Source organism: Dermacentor silvarum, chromosome 3 (assembly GCF_013339745.2).
Source record: "Dermacentor silvarum isolate Dsil-2018 chromosome 3, BIME_Dsil_1.4, whole genome shotgun sequence".
Taxonomy (NCBI): domain Eukaryota; kingdom Metazoa; phylum Arthropoda; class Arachnida; order Ixodida; family Ixodidae; genus Dermacentor; species Dermacentor silvarum.
In genome coordinates, this window is record NC_051156.1 from 217,039,175 (window position 1) to 217,057,377 (window position 18,203).

The following is an 18,203-nucleotide window of genomic DNA, read 5'->3' on the forward strand; positions in this document are numbered from 1 at the left end:
TGAATTGTGGCGCCGAGCTCCCATAGAGTGTATTCGACGCCCTGTAAAACATTTTATCTTCGCACAACCCCTACAGGTCAGAAAGCTTTCCACGAGCGAAGATCACCACAGCGGAGGACGAGAGAAGAGAGAGTCGTTTCGAAGGGATCATAAACCCCGGGGCGCCCTGCGTATGCGGGTTCGTATCGGCCGGTGACCCATTCTGTCGTTCGGTGACCGTACACCTTACAGTTTTTGCGGCGCGACAGTCTTCATCAGCAGCGTAACCCTCTCGTGCACCGTAGCCAATCCAGCGCGTCCTTGGTTAACCTCCCTACCTTTCCCTCTTTGTTTCTCTCTCTCTCTCTCTCTGCCAAAGACTTTCGGCGCTATAACTCATAGTGCATTTGCTCAGAAGTTCCGGTTAGTCGATATACGATTCTTCGTCCACAGCGGGGCTACTCCAGTGGAGGCAGTGCTAGGCCTGTCGCTTGCAACGCCCGTAGAACGTCCGCACGCGTCGACACGCCACAATGACTAGCTGTAGGAGGGCTGTGCTGCTGGCGCTTGGACTCTGGAAGAGGATCCTCATGGTTGCCATTCCACTCTTGCTGCTGCCTCTGTTGTCCTTGGAAGACGGGATGGTGAGTCGGCACTTATTTTTTTCGCGTCGCCATGCGTCGACTCTCGAGCTTTCTTTATACCAGGCTGCAGCGGGTTCCAGTCAACATTAGTAATCTGAAGTCGACGCTTGAAGGCGAGAAATGCAGAGAAAAATGAAGAACTTGACTGGGCGTGAACAGTGGATTCTTTTCAACGCGGTAACATTTCTTTGCGTATCCCCACCCACTTTACTGAATCTGGCTGCCTGACCTCTAAGAGAGAGAGAGAGAGAGAGATCATTTAATGAATGCTGGATGAGGAGGAAAATAAGGAAGAAACGCTAGGGAGGTCAGCCAGACGCGCGTCTGGTTTACTACCTTACGCGGGGTGAAGGGGGTTAAGGGATGAAAGGAAAGGAGACGGAGGGAGGAAGCTACAATCAATGTAAAACGTGCAGTTGTCCATCACTTCGCGCCTACAATCGATCAATGAGACCAGTCAATTTCATCAACCACAGCAACGCCCGCGTCGCTTTGTAAGCCTGCGGCGTGTGGGACCATGGTTCAAGAATCTTTGTCTCTGAAAATGGTCTGCGGTCTAATCCTTTTAACACACTCCGAAGAACGTCCCGTTCGATGTCATAACGATCACAAAAACACAACACGCGTTGGATCGTCTCTTCACTGTTGCAAGAGTCACAGGTAGGTGTGTCTGACATTTCAATAAGGAATGAGTAGGCTTTGGTAAAAGCCACCCATAACCAGAGGCGGCAAAGCAAAGTTGCATCACGGCGGGAGAATTGCGATGGAACCTGCAGCTTCAGCGTAGGATTAAGCTGGTGAAAGTGACAGTTGGAGACAATCGGGATTGTTCCACGAAGTTGGAGTCTTGGCTTGAACAAGTAAACGAAGACCCCTCGCAGCGTCTGTCCTTGACAAGGGATGGAGACTGTCAGGGTTTCTTTATGGGCTGACCGGGCGGCATCATCAGCAAGGTAATTACCGACGATGCCACAGTGCCCCGGCAGCCATTGGAAGATGATGTCATGTCTGCTTATGAGGGCTTGATGGAGAATCTATCTAAACACCGGTTGTTCATGGGTCTTGCGTCGTAAGGCTGACTGCAGACTCTGAAGGGCTACCTTGGAGTCACAAAAAATGACCCACTTTCGAGGTAGCATGTTTAGACGATGTAATTACAAGAGCACGTAGGGCGGAAAGTTCTGTTGCTGCCCTACGGTCGTTATGTGGGACACTTGGAACATGATTGTGACTTGTAAGCGATTGTGATTTCCGGGCCCGGCCCGAGCCCAGAAATAATCTACGTTATCCGCCCGGCCCGTCACCCCTTTACCTCAGGCCCGAGCCCGGCCCGAACCCGGCCCGAGACCGAAAAAGATCACCGAGCGGCATTAAAATAAAAGTTGTCGCAGTTTCACCCGAAATGCGAAGCATCAATTGCGATAGGAAATTTGTAGAGAGCTATACGGAATAAGGATAGTAGTTTTATCAGCTGTTCAAACTTGGACATGCAGCAGCACCGGCAACACACAGAACTGTTGTCGACGCCGTCGGCGTTTGGCCCGCGTTCGCATAAAACGCGCGCGGCGTTGGTGACTGTTGCAGGAGCCTCTGGGGGCGGCTCGGAGGTTTTCGACGAGATCAGAACGGGACACTCGTCGAGCAGCGTCGGAAGTGTGCCACCTTCTTTGAAGTCTTTGCCCCCCCACGGTCTTTCGCGTGTCTGAAGAAGTCGCGTTTGCTCTACATATATGGTGATTGTAAAGGGGGAAAGAGACGCTTAATTCAGCAGCCTTTAAGGGAGCACGGCGCAGAACGCGCGTTTGTTCTGATGATAAGTGGTTCTTGAGGGAAAGGGAAAGGTTGGCGCTATCTTCTGCTCCGCCGTGCGTTCACTTCCCCGTGAAAGCGCGCGTCCCTCGCGCCCTTTCACTCGCACACACAGCGTTCGGCGGCGCGCGGCGACGATTTCATCTCCATTAACGTCATACGGAACCTCACGGCGACGCCGACGGCGATGCCGATGGCAGAAGTCTGCTTTGGAGTATTCCTATCGCAATAAAAATAAGGAGAATGAAAGAAACTTATTCTTAAGGCATAAATACATGTCATATGCAATTATCAACACCATTTGAGCGGTCTGAACGCAAATAACAGCGTGCGAAGTAGTACGAACCAATGACCCTGCCGAGCAGTATCGCAAGCAGTTTCCAACGGCGCGACCTTAATGCGGCCCAATCCACTTCTATCGCAGCGCCGCCGCATGATTTTTACACGTCGGGCGCCTCACTGCAAAGCATGCGCCGCCCCAGCCGCTCGTCCCACTCAACCGTATTCTAGTACACTATAGCCGAAGCGCAGCCAAGACCGGTCGGGAGCGCAGTGCATGGATGGAGTAAATGGAGAAAGAGAGCTTCTCGGTTCCTCCATGGTGCAGCGTAATGCGCTGCTGCTAGGCGGCCGGTTGAGAACATGCGTGCAATCATGGATGGACGCAGTGCCATATTATTGCGATAACAATTATATGGACACTTCAAGCAGATTTCTGCCATCGGAGTCGCCGTCGCCGTGAGGTTCCGTATAAAGTCCAAGGGCGATAATGTCGCCGCCGCGCGCCGTATGTGCGAGTGAAAGCGCGCGTGGGACGCGCGCTCCCACGAGCGCTATCACGGAGAGCGAACGCATGGCGGAAAGCAAACACGACTTCTGTGGCGCGAAACGCCGTGGTTGTATGGGAAGGAGGGAGGGAGGGAGGGAGGGAGGGGGGCGACGCTTTGCTGCGGCGCCAAATGCGTATCTTGCAACCGGGCGCAAGGGCAACTGGCGACGCAATCTCCCAAGCGAAAGGAGCAAAGCGGGAAGGCAGCGCGGGAGGGAGGGGGGGGGGGTGCAGCTTCTACTCTGCCAGCAAATGCGTTCGTGCACTTTGCGCTTTGTTCTTTATTATATGTTTGCGCCGGTACGGGCTGCCGGTGTTGTCGCGCGCGCCGTATCTTGCAAGCGATCTCCACACGGCTCTGACCTTTGTATGCGCTGTGCATTCGGCCGCTCAGTTTCCGTTGAAGCGATAGACCGCACGAACCTTCGCTCGTTGCGGCGGCTGCGCTTGCTGCCAGCGTTTTGACAGAGGTTGTCTGCGGTCATCGAATGCGATCTATTCATGCGTGCTTGTGCGCGCTGACGTGCACGCTTGTTAATTTAGTTAGTAAGTGAATGTGTCCAAGTTGTGTCCAATAGCTCTCTACTAATTTGCTATCGCAATTGATACTTCGCCTCTCGGGCGAAACTGCCACATTTTTTTCGAGCCGCGTGACGAATTCTCTTATCATACCAGTCATCGTTTTACCAATTCGCCTTTGAAGAATTGGCAAGTCGCGAACGCGCTTACACCGCGATGACAGCATTAATTACATTGATTTAGATAACGAATACAATGGCATCCTTTAGTTTGAGGCGACTTCGGTCTTTCTGAACTTTTACATTATGTTCCAACAGCGCAAAATACGACGGGAGAGAAAAGGGAACTACACATCAGTAGCACTGCTAGCTTCCAGCTGCGCCGGGGCAACAGGTTTTTCAGAGTCGAGACGCGCGAGGATAACTCGCTGCACGTTACATGCACACCACCAGAAAGTCCGAGCCCGGCCCAGGCCCGCGTCAAAATACCCGAACCTGGCCCGGGCCCGGGTCAGAAAGCACACGCCGTGCCCGAGCCCGGCCCGAGCCCGTGAAAAAACTGCCCTACCCGGCCCGGCCCGGGCTTTTGGGTAAGCCCCAGCCCGTGCAGTGCTCTACTCTGAGGTTGTCAACTCAATTAAGTAGTCTCTAGCAATCATGATTGTTGCACGAGTCGAGGCGCACCGTGATAGTTCAAAACACGCGCGTAGAGCCTGGCCTTGCAAACTTTTGAGGCTGCGAATATTTGTTTTGCAGGTGTTCACCAATACCGGCAAGATGTACCGTAAAAATCGCAGAACCAGTGTTCTGTACAGCTGCAGCATAGACCGCACCCGTGCCACAGGTTTTTCCGCACAGTAACTTAATTAGATGAAAAATCGAAATTAGTCTCCGCATCTGCTTCAGGTGGATGCAGTGGAGGCTCCATGAAAGGTCCTTGTCAATATTCACGCTTAAGAAGCGATGTGACTTCTGGTATGCGATAGCCTGACCACTGAGAGAAACAGGGTGCTGCGACATGGATTTGCGCGTAAACGTAATTAACGCGCATTTTTCTCCGGTCGACAAGAGTGACCTATGAAATGACGCATTCATGTAATGCGCACAGGCGGACAAAGTATAAGGCGCACACATTAACAAGTGTAATTAGAGTATCCGGTCGAGGGAAGAGTCGCTGAGGAAGGCTAAGAGCGCCTTCGTTGCGCACAAGCACTAGCAGTAAGGACTTGATGAGGGCTAGTTGGTTCATGATTTAGAACTGAGGTTTGAACAGCGCGAATAAAACAAGGACACAAGGAAACAAATACCACAAACAAGGAAAAAGTATAAATGGCTGATGATTTTCAAATAAACTTCCAGTGCAGTCAGCGCTTGTTTGTGGTATTTGTTTCCTTGTGTCCTTGTTTTATTCGCGCTGTTCAAACCTCAGTTCTAAAGCACTAGCAGTGCTGCTCCATGGTCGAAGTACAGGAGCTGCCACGTAGATTTAGACTAACCTTTGGTCTCGAAGCTGTATAGCAACGCATTCTAGTCAGTAGGCCCTTCATTGAATTAGTGCACCTACACCAGTGGCGCACCGACGGGAGGGGGGGGGGGGGAGATGTTGCACCACCCCCCCCCCCCCACCCCCATACACACGTCCAGCCCCACCAGTCCAACGTGGACCTTCAGTGCTCTGTTCACATTGTCATCACAATTCAGGAGGTTGCTTGAGGTCGAATTTGCCTGATTATCAAAAACACTCTATAACTGTCTTGTATTGATTCATTTGCTCTTAAATTACTTAAGTAAAAATTAAATTAAATTAAGTTAAGTAAAACGCTGAAGAAATAAACGTCGTGATCATGCTTGGTGTCATTGCATTATTATAATTATTAGGCATTTTATTCGCTGTTGGATTGCTCTGGCGAAAAAGCAAGGGAAATGCATATTATGCAAAGTGCTGGCCCCCCCCCCCCCCCCCCCCGGCAGAGATCCTGGGTGCGCTACTGACCTACGCCATGTCTCAAGATAATTCACCAATTCACCTTCATAGCCAGCCCAGTACAACTGCATAGAAAGATGGCTCCAAAGAGGAAGCAACCCTTCTCACCCCCATTTCTAGTAGAAGAGATTGCAGAGCGAAAACACTCGCCACGGTAGCGTAGCGCTTTTGGCGTTGCACTACTAAGCCCGAGGGCACGGGATCAAATCCCGGCGGTGACATGCAGGGGCCGTATTTCGATGGGGGCGAGATGCAATACCGCGGCAGGTCTTGGATAGAAGCAGCTGAATCTTCCTGCTGGAAGCCTCGTGTTCAAGCAGTCGCGCACGTGGCAGGACAATAAAGTTGTTTACTTTAGGTCATAATATCGCCAAGAGAGAGAAAGGCATTAAGATAACAGCGGGCATGGCGCACATTGCAACTTTCTGTGCTGCTTCACATGGTGATGGACCTGCTGTGGTACGCTCGAGCCTCAGCGGGGGTATAGAGTAAAGCGTTCTAAACAAAACCACAGAGTTTTAGTGATTTTTTTTTTCATTTCTCGCCTGCTAAGCGGACTGTAATGTTTCGAAAGGTCTCACGGCTCCGTGAAACGAGCTGTATATAGGTAATGCTGGTACTGATGCAAGAGCATCCAGGCCTACAGTTATTGGCGGAAATTGCTGCTACTGTAGTGCGTTTGCTTATCGTACTGCGTTTTGCTTATCGCAAAGGCTGCCCTTTGCGATAAGCAAAGTCGTTTCATTTTATACTTCTATCGAGAAAGTCATCTTTCTTCTACGCCAACAAAGGCTGACTCCTAAGCGCAAGGAACGCACTACAGTAGCAGCAATTTCCGCCAATAACTGTAGGCCTGGATGCTCTTGCATCGGTACCAGCATTACCTATATACAGCTCGTTTCACGGAGCCGTGAGACCTTTCGAAACTCAAAGGGCAGCCTTTGCGATAAACAAAACATGCTGCCTCATACAGCAGCATAACACAGCATGCTGCCTGTCTGAGTTGCAGGGTTTGTGTTAAGACACAAATAAAATATTCTATACCCCTGGACATCTCCCACAACTCTCAACTCGTGTTACAAGCAGGTCGCTTGTAACGTCGAAACTTGGGCCAATTTCACACATATGTTGTACAGGTACATGTCTCCTTCGCCGAGAATTCTCCGACCATATGCGCGCCAAGTGTATACGCAGATGTTTCTGTGAACGGTAGTTTTGTTAAGCTAAGCTCAGATTATTGTTGAAAATGTCGACACATTTATAACGAGGGGCGTTAGCTAGCGCATTGGTTAGAAAGATCGGTGCCTGTACAGTATGTTCGGTACTACAGTGGTCTGAATACACTGTACTCTTAGTCATTCTCACTGGTCGGCAGCTCATATCTAGCATGTCCATTCTCCCGGACGCCTTCACATCCACACGAATGGTTCAGTTTCTTCTGCAAGCTCAGCAGAAGCAGTGGTCATTCCCGAGAAGTCCGCCACCATAACTTTAAAGACATCGCATTTTACATCATCGACGGCTGCATAACTCGCCACCCTCCGTGCTGCTATAGGGTTGGTAATTGAAGAATCGTCACAGGCATGGTCAATCTTCTCCGACTCCAAGGCCGCTCTCCAGTGCATTATGTCGTCATTTCTTCATGGACCGAATGAACAATTAGTCGCTGACATAAGACTTCTTCATCACCACGCAATAGAGAAAAAGAAACACAACATAGCGTATCAGTGGATACCGGGAATGGCGGTATCTAGGAAAACGACCGTGCAGATGAGGCCACCCGATCTGCTGATCATGATGGTCTCCACTGTGTAGTTATGCCGTTATACAGAACAGACGCAGCTTCAGGGCTTCGTTCGCTCGTACGTGAACTTACACTTGCACAGTAGAAATCGACGGAATTCACCAACGATCGTCTCCCCAACTTGAATCCGAATCTACAGCTACGTCTTCCATCAGGAATATATATAGAGCTGAGGAGACGCTTCTGTGCCGCTTGTGGCTTGGCATGGCCTTCACGAATGTTTACTCATTACTCATTTTGGATCGGAATGGCCAAAAGCCCTACATGCGATAACTGTAGCTGCGAGGAAACAATCACCCACCTTCTCTTTGAGTGTGCCCGCTTCAGTGCGCCCAGGTCAAGAGTGTTAGATAGACTTGAAAAACGCCTTTTGTCAGGAAGAAAGGGTAATAGGGACACTGGCTGAGACCATCATCAGCACAGAAGGCTTTGAAAGCTTTGTTGCGCTTCTTGCGGAGAACTGGTCTTAGAGACAGACTTTAGGCAGTGCCATATTCTCCTTTTTTTAACATCTCCCTTCTGTTATATTTTGGTCCCTTTGCGCCCTTTTCCCAGCACAACAGCGTACCCAGCAGGTCTGAGAACTGGCTTAGCTCCCTGTCTTTCCGTCTATTCCTCCCTCCCTCCCTCCCTCCCTCCCTCCCTCCCTCCCTCCCTCCCTCCCTCCCTCCCTCCCTCCCTCCCTCCCTCCCTCCTATATCAGTCATCGCTGAAGCACAAAAATCTTTAGTCAGAGCGCAGTGAATGAGCGATACGCTGGTATTGTGGAATGCAGTCGAGCGTGAGAAGATAGCTTGCCTGTCCTACGCTGTCCTATCTTACCTCAAATTCATTTCCCTTCCCCATGCAAACAGTCAATCACGCAAACTATCAGGCCGCGCAAATATCGAAGAAATAGTTTACTGAAACTAATCTATCTATATATACTCAACCTTCGAAATTACAGTTGAAAGCCTTCTTCATAGCTTCGTCTTTCAATACACTTTCGAATGCCCTTTCTTGGAGCACACCTAAGGCAGACGAGGCATAAACTGCATACTTCCGAGACAACTGTGCTGCACTGTAGCGAGGTTTGAATGAGTGCTTTTCCACTTTCTTTCTCCTACCCTTTTCTTTCAGAAATCTCGCTGCGCCTACGTAGTCGGCGTCGTGGGGCTATACTGGATCGCAGAGCCTATCCCACTGGGAGCCACGTCCCTCATCCCCATCGTGCTGCTCCCGATGCTCGGAGTACTCTCAACGGAGAGAACCTGCCAGTTGTACATGAATGTGAGCTCATAGATGTGATATTGAGAACATCAGGTCTAATATATTCGCTAGATGTAATATATTCTTTGCTAGTTTTGAGTGACAGGTAAGGGTCTCATTTCTTACGCCGAACTGTGCAACTGTGCTCGCCACTTTCAAGGAATAAGCCTTTAGTTGTAAAATTAGGGCATGGTACATTACTGTTGAAGCCTGAAATACATTGCATTGTGGATTGTATTACTGGCCCTTGCGTTCATATTGTTACGGGGATGTTGGGAGTATAGACTGGATGTATTTACAATATATATACAAGTAGGGTTAGTGTAGTCAAGATGGCTGACCAGCAACAACACGCAGCAGCCAGTCTCTCGATCTTCTTCTTCTTCTTTTCTTTCCTCCTATCCTTCCGTAACAGGACCCCCGGGTGCTGAAACGCCGTCTCGGCGCATGTCAGGCGAAGAACTGCGAGCGAAGTATGGCTTCAACCGCGAAACGTGCACGATGTCAACTGGCGTCGTACTTGAGGACGGATCAAACTGTAACGGCGAGATCTCGTAATTGACGTCGTTAACTTGACGTAGGACTTCATAAGGTCCTGTGTAGCGAGAGAGAAGCTTCTGGGAGAGACCGACACGACGACATGGTGACCAGAGGAGCACCCAAGCACCTGGGGCGAACTTAACATCGCGATGGCGCCGATCGTACCGCTCTTTTTGTATATCCTGAGATGCCAACAGACGCGATCGGGCGACTTGACGCGCCATGTGAGCGCGATCGACGACTTCACGAGCGTACTCAGTGGTAACACGTGGCACGGAAGGTACAATGGTGTCAAATGGCAATGTAGGGTCGCGACCATACAAAAGATAAAAGGGCGAATATCCTGCGGTGTCATGTCTGGACGTCTGCACAAGGACGCTGACTGCCTCTCTCGTCATCCCGTGGATTTTGGCAGCGCTGCTGTTTGTTTCTGTTACATTGTGAGTGAGCGAATGACTTTAACAGTCAGAGTATAGTCTGTTTTCTATTCCTTTTTTTCTGATGTTTCAGGACACAAACATCATGTTTGTAGGCACTTTGATAATGGCCATCGCTATTGAGCACTCGCAGTTACACCAAAGAATCGCCCTCAGGACGCTCTGTCTGCTGGGAACCGGCATAAAGACGTGAGCAAGCCATTTGATTTCTCATATATTTTTTAAATTTTTTGATGCGAAAGTGTCAAATGGCCCATTGGGCTGAAAAGCATCGCGTCTGTTGTTTGTGTAAGCTCCCATTGCCATTGGCTGCGATGCCACGGCACGAGGGCGCCTCGACGAAGCAGAGCAGGCGACAGGGAGACCTGCTGCCGCCATAGGACGCCAGGTGTTGCGTGAGGGGAGAGGGTATCGCCGCGACGCCACGTCACCCTCGCTCTCGGCACGAGTGCACCTCGATGGAGCAGAGCGGGCGAAATAGAACAGCTGCTTTAGCGCTAGCGCGCCAGGCGTGGCATGAGGAAAGATCCTCTCGACGCGCTGAACGCCGGCGTTGGCAACGCAGGCTGCTGCTGCTTCCTGGCCGGGCAGCATGTACCGCTATCGTACATTACTCGCAGTGCAAAACTCGTAGAACCGCACAGCGGCGTTCATTTGGACATTAATGCTTTCGCATTCCCAACTCCTAAGAAGGGCTTAGGTGTCCTCGGATTTTTGTTGTATCTGCCTCCAGGAATTTAAAGGGGCTCTGAACCACTTTTTATGAAAGTGGAGAAAGGCATTTGAAGCGAAAATGGGTTATTTCAGAAATACTTTGCCGCAAAAAAGTACGTCAATGCGTTCAGCAGAAGCGGAGTTATTGGCAATCAAACACGGTCTCCGCTGTGCTCCCGTTCCTTCTTCAATGCCTTGCACTGCGAAGGCCACGGCGGAGTCGGGCGAGGCCACAAGGCTCCATCTTCGAAATGTCACGGGGGCGCGCAGTTCAAATAATATTTTGGATGTTGACGTATACGCCACGACTTCCGATTTTGCTGCCTACGACGCGCTAAACGTAATCCAAACGCGGTTGTCCTCAGCGACTCGTAGTGCGCTTAGCCAGTCGACTCGTGGCGGCACCTCACGGCGGCCGCGGTGTAGCCGACCGCAGCGACCAAAAGCAGCCACGTATAGGAATATGCTTTACTATGAAATAAAGGACCCAGAAAAGAGTGAGGATTGTGGCTTCTGTTGGAACGAGAGCGTTTGAGAGAAAGGCGACTTCGCGCTCCGCTTGCGAGCTACATGCACCACGTACGACAGCAAAACTTGGCTGAGATGTTCACAGCAGCATATGCGATCCGCAAACTGTTTTTTCACCAAGCCGAGGGATGGCTCAGGGCACATTTATGGCCAGAAGCGAAGAAAACGCATTGTCCAAGCCGACTGAAATATTAAGACATGAAATGAACAACATTCCTTTAAAATTTAAATGCGAAAAGTGGTTTCATTAGCACCGGACGGGCATGTTCGCTCAGTCACATCAGTGGCATATGGGTTATATGAAAGGAAGGTTTGAAAGTGTAGAGCCCCGCTTAAAGCGCAACCGGTGTTTTCGCAGCTGTGATAAGGGCGGCAGCGGCCCGACAAAGCACCATCTAATCGCACGCAAGCTATGTTAACACTAAATTAAGGCCTGTCGATATACGGAATATAATTGAGCATGTTCTGAAGTCTTGTTGGCTACTTGAAAAAACACCAGCGTTACTTGTTTCACACATGTGACACAATACTGTATGTATGTTTACAGAATGGTAATTTCGCGAGCGGACACCAAGAACTAGAAGACAATCGGATGGTGGGCAGTTGGGCGTCGTAATGAAGGTGGACATATTTATATGTCCCTGCACTGTTTAGTACTCGTGAACGTACCTTCTATGTTTTTTTGGCTTCTTAGATGTCGAATCGCCTTGTTTGACTTGTAGGCAAAAGCTGCGAGAAAAGAGACGCCAAGATTTTCACCGAATTTTGCTAGGCAAATTACCTTGAATAGTGACTTGTGCACGTTAGCCTCATTTTATTTCTCCAATTTCCGTCATAGCTAAGTCCTCGCGACGAACACCGTGCGTGCTTCGGCAGCTTTATTATTGAGCGTTTTTCGGCTACACCATGGTAACTAAATAAGCCATTGATCATGACTGCTACCTATTGTTTTGTCATAGTTCGGGTGACTCACACTGATTGACCGTGGGTCGTACTTTCGGACCGTCACTTTCTTCGAACTGTCGCTTTGGAATGACGTAACGCAAGGCATGGTGTACGGCGCAGTTCAGGAGTGCAGATACCAACTGGTGTTGTAAGCTAAGGCTATTGACGAGTGTAGAAAGAGTGTTGATGCTAGAGATGGCTATTTGGGGATTCTCACGAAATGTCTGCCATGCATTCAATTGGGAAAAATGATAACGACGACAACGATGATGTTTTTTAGGGTGTAGTCCACTTGCGTAGTTTCGAATATAATCTGTTACATGATGTGAAAGTAACACTAACGGGAGACGCAGCACTTTCTGTCACCACACCTCCTTCCACGCGGTTAGAACACCGGAATTACGTTGATAATGCACTGACAGTGATACCACCGAATATCGATTCGAGAGTATGATCATCGGTAACGCCTGGTGCGGTACTACCGTATATTGCGCAGGCTGGTATTCGGCCTGATGTTCATCTCCATGTTCTTATCAATCTGGATCAACAACGTGGCCATCGCCGCCATGATGATACCCGTGGTAGACTCACTGTTGCAGGAGCTGCTGCATGAGGGGCGAAACAGCCCTTCGATACCAGGCGAAGACGTCGAGGAAACACTAGGTACATGCTCCAACGTCTACACTGTTTGTAGGTCAGACGTATCATCTAATTCACGAAGTTGAACGTCCCGATGTTAGCTCTGGGCTGTCAGGGAGTGGACAGTCTTAGTGGAGAGTCTCAGATTAGTTCAGGGAGGATGGGATGTTTATAAACGTTTCATGCAGTCACAAGTGCTTGTGGTAACAGAGTGACAAACGAAGAAAGAGGGATGGAGGGAAAAGTACGGGGTTTACCTCACTGTTTAGTTGGCTACTTTACTTGTAGGGACGGGCATGATAGAGATAGAGAGAATACGGGAGTTTGGCCATTCACGAGCGCAAAATAGGCACAATGTGTCTACAACGTGTCTACAGCCGGACGCTCAAGTCTATTAACATTAGATATTGCAGTAGAACCCCTGTGGCTTTCTGGACTGATGAGCGGTCAGGCCGGTCTCTCGGGACTTCTAGCATAGGTAAAATGATTTTGGCAATCTTTTCACAAAGCCTCTCAGAAACAGGCTGTACTCGTATATATAAAAAAAGAGGTTCGTGTTACGGACTGTTAATACAGGTGGGAAAGGAAGCAACATACTTTGCGATAACTAGTTAATCATAATTTCTTGACGCCATGTCAACGACCTATGTCATAAATTCTGGTGTGTTTGACCGAAGGTCTGACTGAACGACAAGAAAAGAGTACTGTCGCCAACGCAAGCGCCATCCTGTTTGCACACCAAGACAGGTGCGTCACAGTATTTGTTTATATTTATTTGATGAAGAGTAATTATTTGTTTGAGCGTGTATATATATGTATGAAGCATCCGTATAATCGAATTTGGCCGTTTATCGAATGACAAATACCTTTTGATTCCACAGCTGCTTTGTTGATCAGCTTTTTTTTATGTCGGTACTAAACGAAGAGAGAAATTTCCGTATCCCGTAAGCTTAAAAAATAACAAAAACATTGCCGTTTTATTGGCAACAATTGATTGCTCGCTGCTTGTGGTTTCACGTAAATAAAAACTGAAGAGGCGTTGGACTAGAACGATCAGGTGCGGTGGGCTTGTGGTCATCAACGAGGTCATCGGGGCCGTATTTATTGCAGTGTAATTCGACATAGGAGTGTCTAATAGGAACTCAGTCTCGAACTCGGGAGCGCTCAGTCGGGAGGCCGCGACTAAAATCATCGTCTTTGATTGCATCTCCTTGGTCGACAGCGACACCGTTGCAAGCAGAGTGCAGAGTGCATCTGAGTGCTTCAAGCAAAACTCAAATGGCACGTGCCAAGACAGTGATCGTATTCTCTTGAAAATAAAGATGTATCAATCAATAAATCAATCAATCCATCAATAAATCAACCATTGGCATGCGCAGCATCTATACGTAACCCAAAGGGACAATGTGTTAATGGCCGACTACACAAAGCAACAGCAGCTTGTTTCGTGCGTATTTAAACACGTGACGGCGCAAACTTATTTTTTCACAGTGCACAGATCATGTGCCTAATGCGTATACCTGCTAACACTACCGATTTGTCCGGGAGACTCCCGAATTTTAACCGATCCTCCCGGTAGTACGGACACGCCATAAATATCCCGACGAACTGTCCCAAGCCCACAGTGATGAGGAGCAATAAACGTTATTTATAAAAATGAGCCGACGGTAGAATCATCCTAGGTGGGCGGCGTCCCTAGTCCAGGATGCCGTGGCCCTGAGCCGGTTGCTTGACCCCAGTCGCCGGACAACGTAAAAAAACACGTCATGCAGCTCAGCCACATCGTACTTGCCATTATGCGCTAGGTAACTAGTCGAAATCCGGTGTATATCCAAACCATTTGTGTGTAGGCAGTGTGGGCTTAACTCAGTTCGCTTCAGATCGAGAAATGTATTGAGGAGAGCGCATGAGGGAAATGTCTAATATGCGTCGCATAATGGCTGGTTTCCTTTAATCAGTTTCGCCGTAATACAGTACTATTATGGCGTTAAGCCTACAAAAATTACTTCGTTGAAGCATAGTAAAAGTGAAAAGAGTCCACAGTCACGGGACAAGGCATATGTCCCGTAATTATACACGCGCGCACGCACCGTCTCCAGTCATTGTACTAACAGCGAGACGGCTTAGAGATGTACTGACAGCCATTCAGAGCGTTTTTTTTTTTTGACGTTGCTGTGGCCCTTAAACAAAAGTGAATTGTTTTTTGTTTGGTTGCCAAGTCACCCCCCCCCCCCTTTTTTTTTTCCCCCCCTCTTCCTCGTTCCGCAAATCTCCCAAATATTCAAGTCCACAGTTTGGCAGGTATGCTAAAGGTCTAGACATCGCTAGAAAAGGAAAATTGTCGAGGCCGTTCGTATAGGTCGTTTCAACCACATATGCCGCAGACACCAGCGTTTGTTTGGCCACTTGGAGTGATAAGAAATGGAATTTTTAGGTATAGTCGCAGAGAAGAGCGCCAAACAACGCGTTTGCGACAATCACCTACCAAAAATGCAATCTGGCCTATACTTGACACTTCATCTAGCATGACATACTAGAGATTTTGGAAACTATGTCAATAAAAATATGTTTCCTGAAATCGGCCTTTTTGAGGAAAAACGCCGCAGATTTACGACAGTGTGAGTGCATATGTGCAGACAAGGCTTTTGATGATATGTCATAAATTTGGACGTAATTAAAATTACTTTAACGCTCTGACAAAATTAAAGGTTGCGCAGTAAGAATGAACGTTGAGCAGCAACACGAGCTATGCAGTCATTTTTGGCTGCGTCGACAGGTCGGAAAAACATATAAAATTGTTTGCAGGTAAATATCGGCAGAACATAAAAGAAATCTTTAATAATGAGCCTTGCAGCTTATCTGCGATAAACCTTTATCAATCTGTTGATGATAATTTTATTACTTTTTTAGAGTGTGGTTTTTAAAAATCGATACGTGGGTAGAAAATAATTCAAAGAAGTGACATTCTTTATTTGAAATTGATTATTTCGTCGCCTTAGAAAATAAACTCAGAGCTCTTTCACTACTGTGAAGATGGAAGCCAGCGAAGCTGTGACTATGGTGGGTCTGCTCGATGTGGTACCTGTTTTGCTCGATGCCTGTACTGTTTCGGCTGAGATATATGCACGTGACAGTATTATAAAAGGGCGTTGTCTCCCTGCTTATTATTCGTTTTCTTTAGTTACGATATTCGCAATTTTCTTGGGCGACCGTAATTCGCTTATTCTTATACATGCGTGCGGGTACTGAGAGAGAGAGAGAGAGAAAGGATGCATAGAAAGGCAGGGAGGTTAACCAGAGGTTGGCCACCCTGCACGGGGGGAAGAAGTAGGGGGATAAAGAGAAAAAGCGAGCGGAAGGCGAGAGAGAGAGAGAGAGAGAGAGAGAAATTGAGAGACGAGCACAAAAAGACCGCGTACACTATAGAGCGGTAGGAGGCAGCGTTTTTTAAGTCTATCGTGAAGGCACGTAGACCACAGGAACCTTAGTAACGCGAGTAAGGCCTCGAGCGCGAAGTTTCTTTGGGAGCACTGGCCCAGAAATTTTAGCTCGAGCTGATAGTGGACGATTGTCTAATTGGTCCAGCACTCAGCGCATCACTTGCCTCTCGGCCCTAATAGCGCGGGCAGGCAGAGATAATGTGTGCGAGCGTCTCATCACGGCTGCATGTTCTGCACATGGGGCCGTTGGCTATTCCAATAAGGAAGGCATGAGAGTTTGTTGTAAATGTGACGCCTAGCCACAGACGGTACAGCATCGTCTGTTCACGTCGTGGTAACCCAGGTGGTACATGTATCTATATATCCGGAGATAACGAACGCAAACGTCACATGGTGAAAACGTTCGATTCCTAGAGGGGCCAAGTGCTGAAAGTAATGCGACGGTTATTAGAAACGCACATGGTACGATTTAACTACGCAAGGCATTTGTAAACATATACAAAACGCAATGTGCTTGCGCACACTAAGCAGCAGAATTCATAAGAGTTGTTCATCAAATACAACGTGTTGCTTTTGCATTTCAGCCAGAAGTCACCCGTGCTGATAATTCCTATCCCTGCACCCGCCAAGGAAAGCCACGTCGAAGTGTCTGAGAAGCGCCGCATTCGAGTGCTCCTCTACCTGAGCGTTATCTACGGCGCCAACACGGGCGCAATCACCACCATCACGAGCGCTGCTTCCAATGTCGTCTTCAAGTTCATCATTGAGGAGTGCGTGGAATGCATTTGTAAAGCTTGCGTTCAAACTACCGAATAACGGATTTATGTTTTCCTCCGAGCTATCCAGGAACAACATTTGGCTGGACCTTGAGGTCGTAGCATCAAAAGTGCAGCCCCACTACTGAAAACTTAATGGGCCTGAATTGCGATGTAATTCTTAGTTTGCTAGATGCAAAAATACGTTAGGGAAGACACAAATAGGAAGAGAACGACTGGAATTCGGCTCTCATGGGAGCCTCGGACCAAATGATCGCTCGAACTTATTCAGGTGAGATCGTACAGCTGCGCACAAAAGTTCTCGGAACGCGGCAACGGCGAACCAGCTGAAGTTACGCACTTAACGGCGTATGCCTAAAGCCCGAAGTTAACGGGATCTAGTGGTGCGCCGACACCGCACTGTGGTGTACAACGCAGGACTCCGCGGCAGCAAGCTGAGACTGAGAAGTATTTTGCAATTTTCAGAGCCTCCGCGTTCGTTGAATTGTTGTGGGCTGGTGTTTGCTTACTGATATAGCTACGCATGTCGTCGGCAGCCATAAACGCATTCGAAATCAATCATAGCGCAGGGGCGCTATAACGTAAAATGACTCCAAACTGTTTAGATTACAAACACATGACGTCAAATTTACGTAACCACCGACGCAAGCATCGGGCGGTGACCCGCAGCGTTGTCTGAACAACCCAATCAAACACTCTCCTCGTTTATATGAGGTCACCTTTATTCGCTTTCAAAACCAATAACATTGTCCACACTCAGAGGTTTTTCTTATCTAATTGGCTCACAAGAGGCGAGGAGCACACTCTAGTGGAGAGGGTTTCGATGGGGCCGAGCCATCACAGTGAAAATAGATAACCGCATTACAGTGGCTAGAATTGTAACCGCATGAAGAGGGTGGTGCCGGCTCCTCCGGTTGGTCCGCTTTGCCTTACTTAGCTTGCGGTGGCTGGTCGAAAATCGCGGCGGCGTGCAACGGAAGGATAAGAATGCCGCTAAAACGGATCATCAGCAAGGAAGAGTTGGCAGAGCGATGTCGTATGCATGCCGACAGGGCTCGATAACGTTTTACTGCCACGCAGGAAAGTTTATCATGCGCAAATAAATACATGATCACCGGCAGGTGCGAGTAGCGAGGGCCTGAGCGATCGGCGGGCAGCCTTCTATTCCTTTCGGAACGGGGCAGTCTGTGGCTATTCTGAAAAAATTTCAGTTTTATTCGGCATATTAATGCATTTTTTTTTCGCGTACACGCCACTTGACGTGGTGAGTTTCGTGGTTTTGTAAGCTCGCGTGACAGACAGGTGAAGTGGGCTAGAAAACATTGAATCAATAGCAGAGGGCTAATGGTGAAAGGCGTCGAATCAGGAA

At 48.6% G+C, this 18,203-nt stretch overlaps 1 protein-coding gene across 2 annotated transcripts in view; it reads left to right on the top strand.

The window, feature by feature from the left end:
• The first annotated feature begins 298 nt into the window (after positions 1-298).
• Positions 299-18,203, top strand: part of LOC119445216 (solute carrier family 13 member 5-like) — a 30,126-nt gene continuing 12,221 nt past the window's right edge. Inside the window, exons 1-6 of one of the 2 annotated variants that reach the window (XM_049664322.1) lie at positions 299-623; positions 8,687-8,836; positions 9,866-9,981; positions 12,476-12,642; positions 13,296-13,365; positions 16,643-16,828. In XM_049664322.1, the coding sequence (XP_049520279.1) occupies positions 513-623; positions 8,687-8,836; positions 9,866-9,981; positions 12,476-12,642; positions 13,296-13,365; positions 16,643-16,828 (800 nt within the window). In that variant the 5' untranslated portion in view covers positions 299-512. The remainder of the gene's footprint in view (positions 624-8,686; positions 8,837-9,865; positions 9,982-12,475; positions 12,643-13,295; positions 13,366-16,642; positions 16,829-18,203) is intronic. The other variant, XM_037709538.2, reaches the window with a different exon arrangement.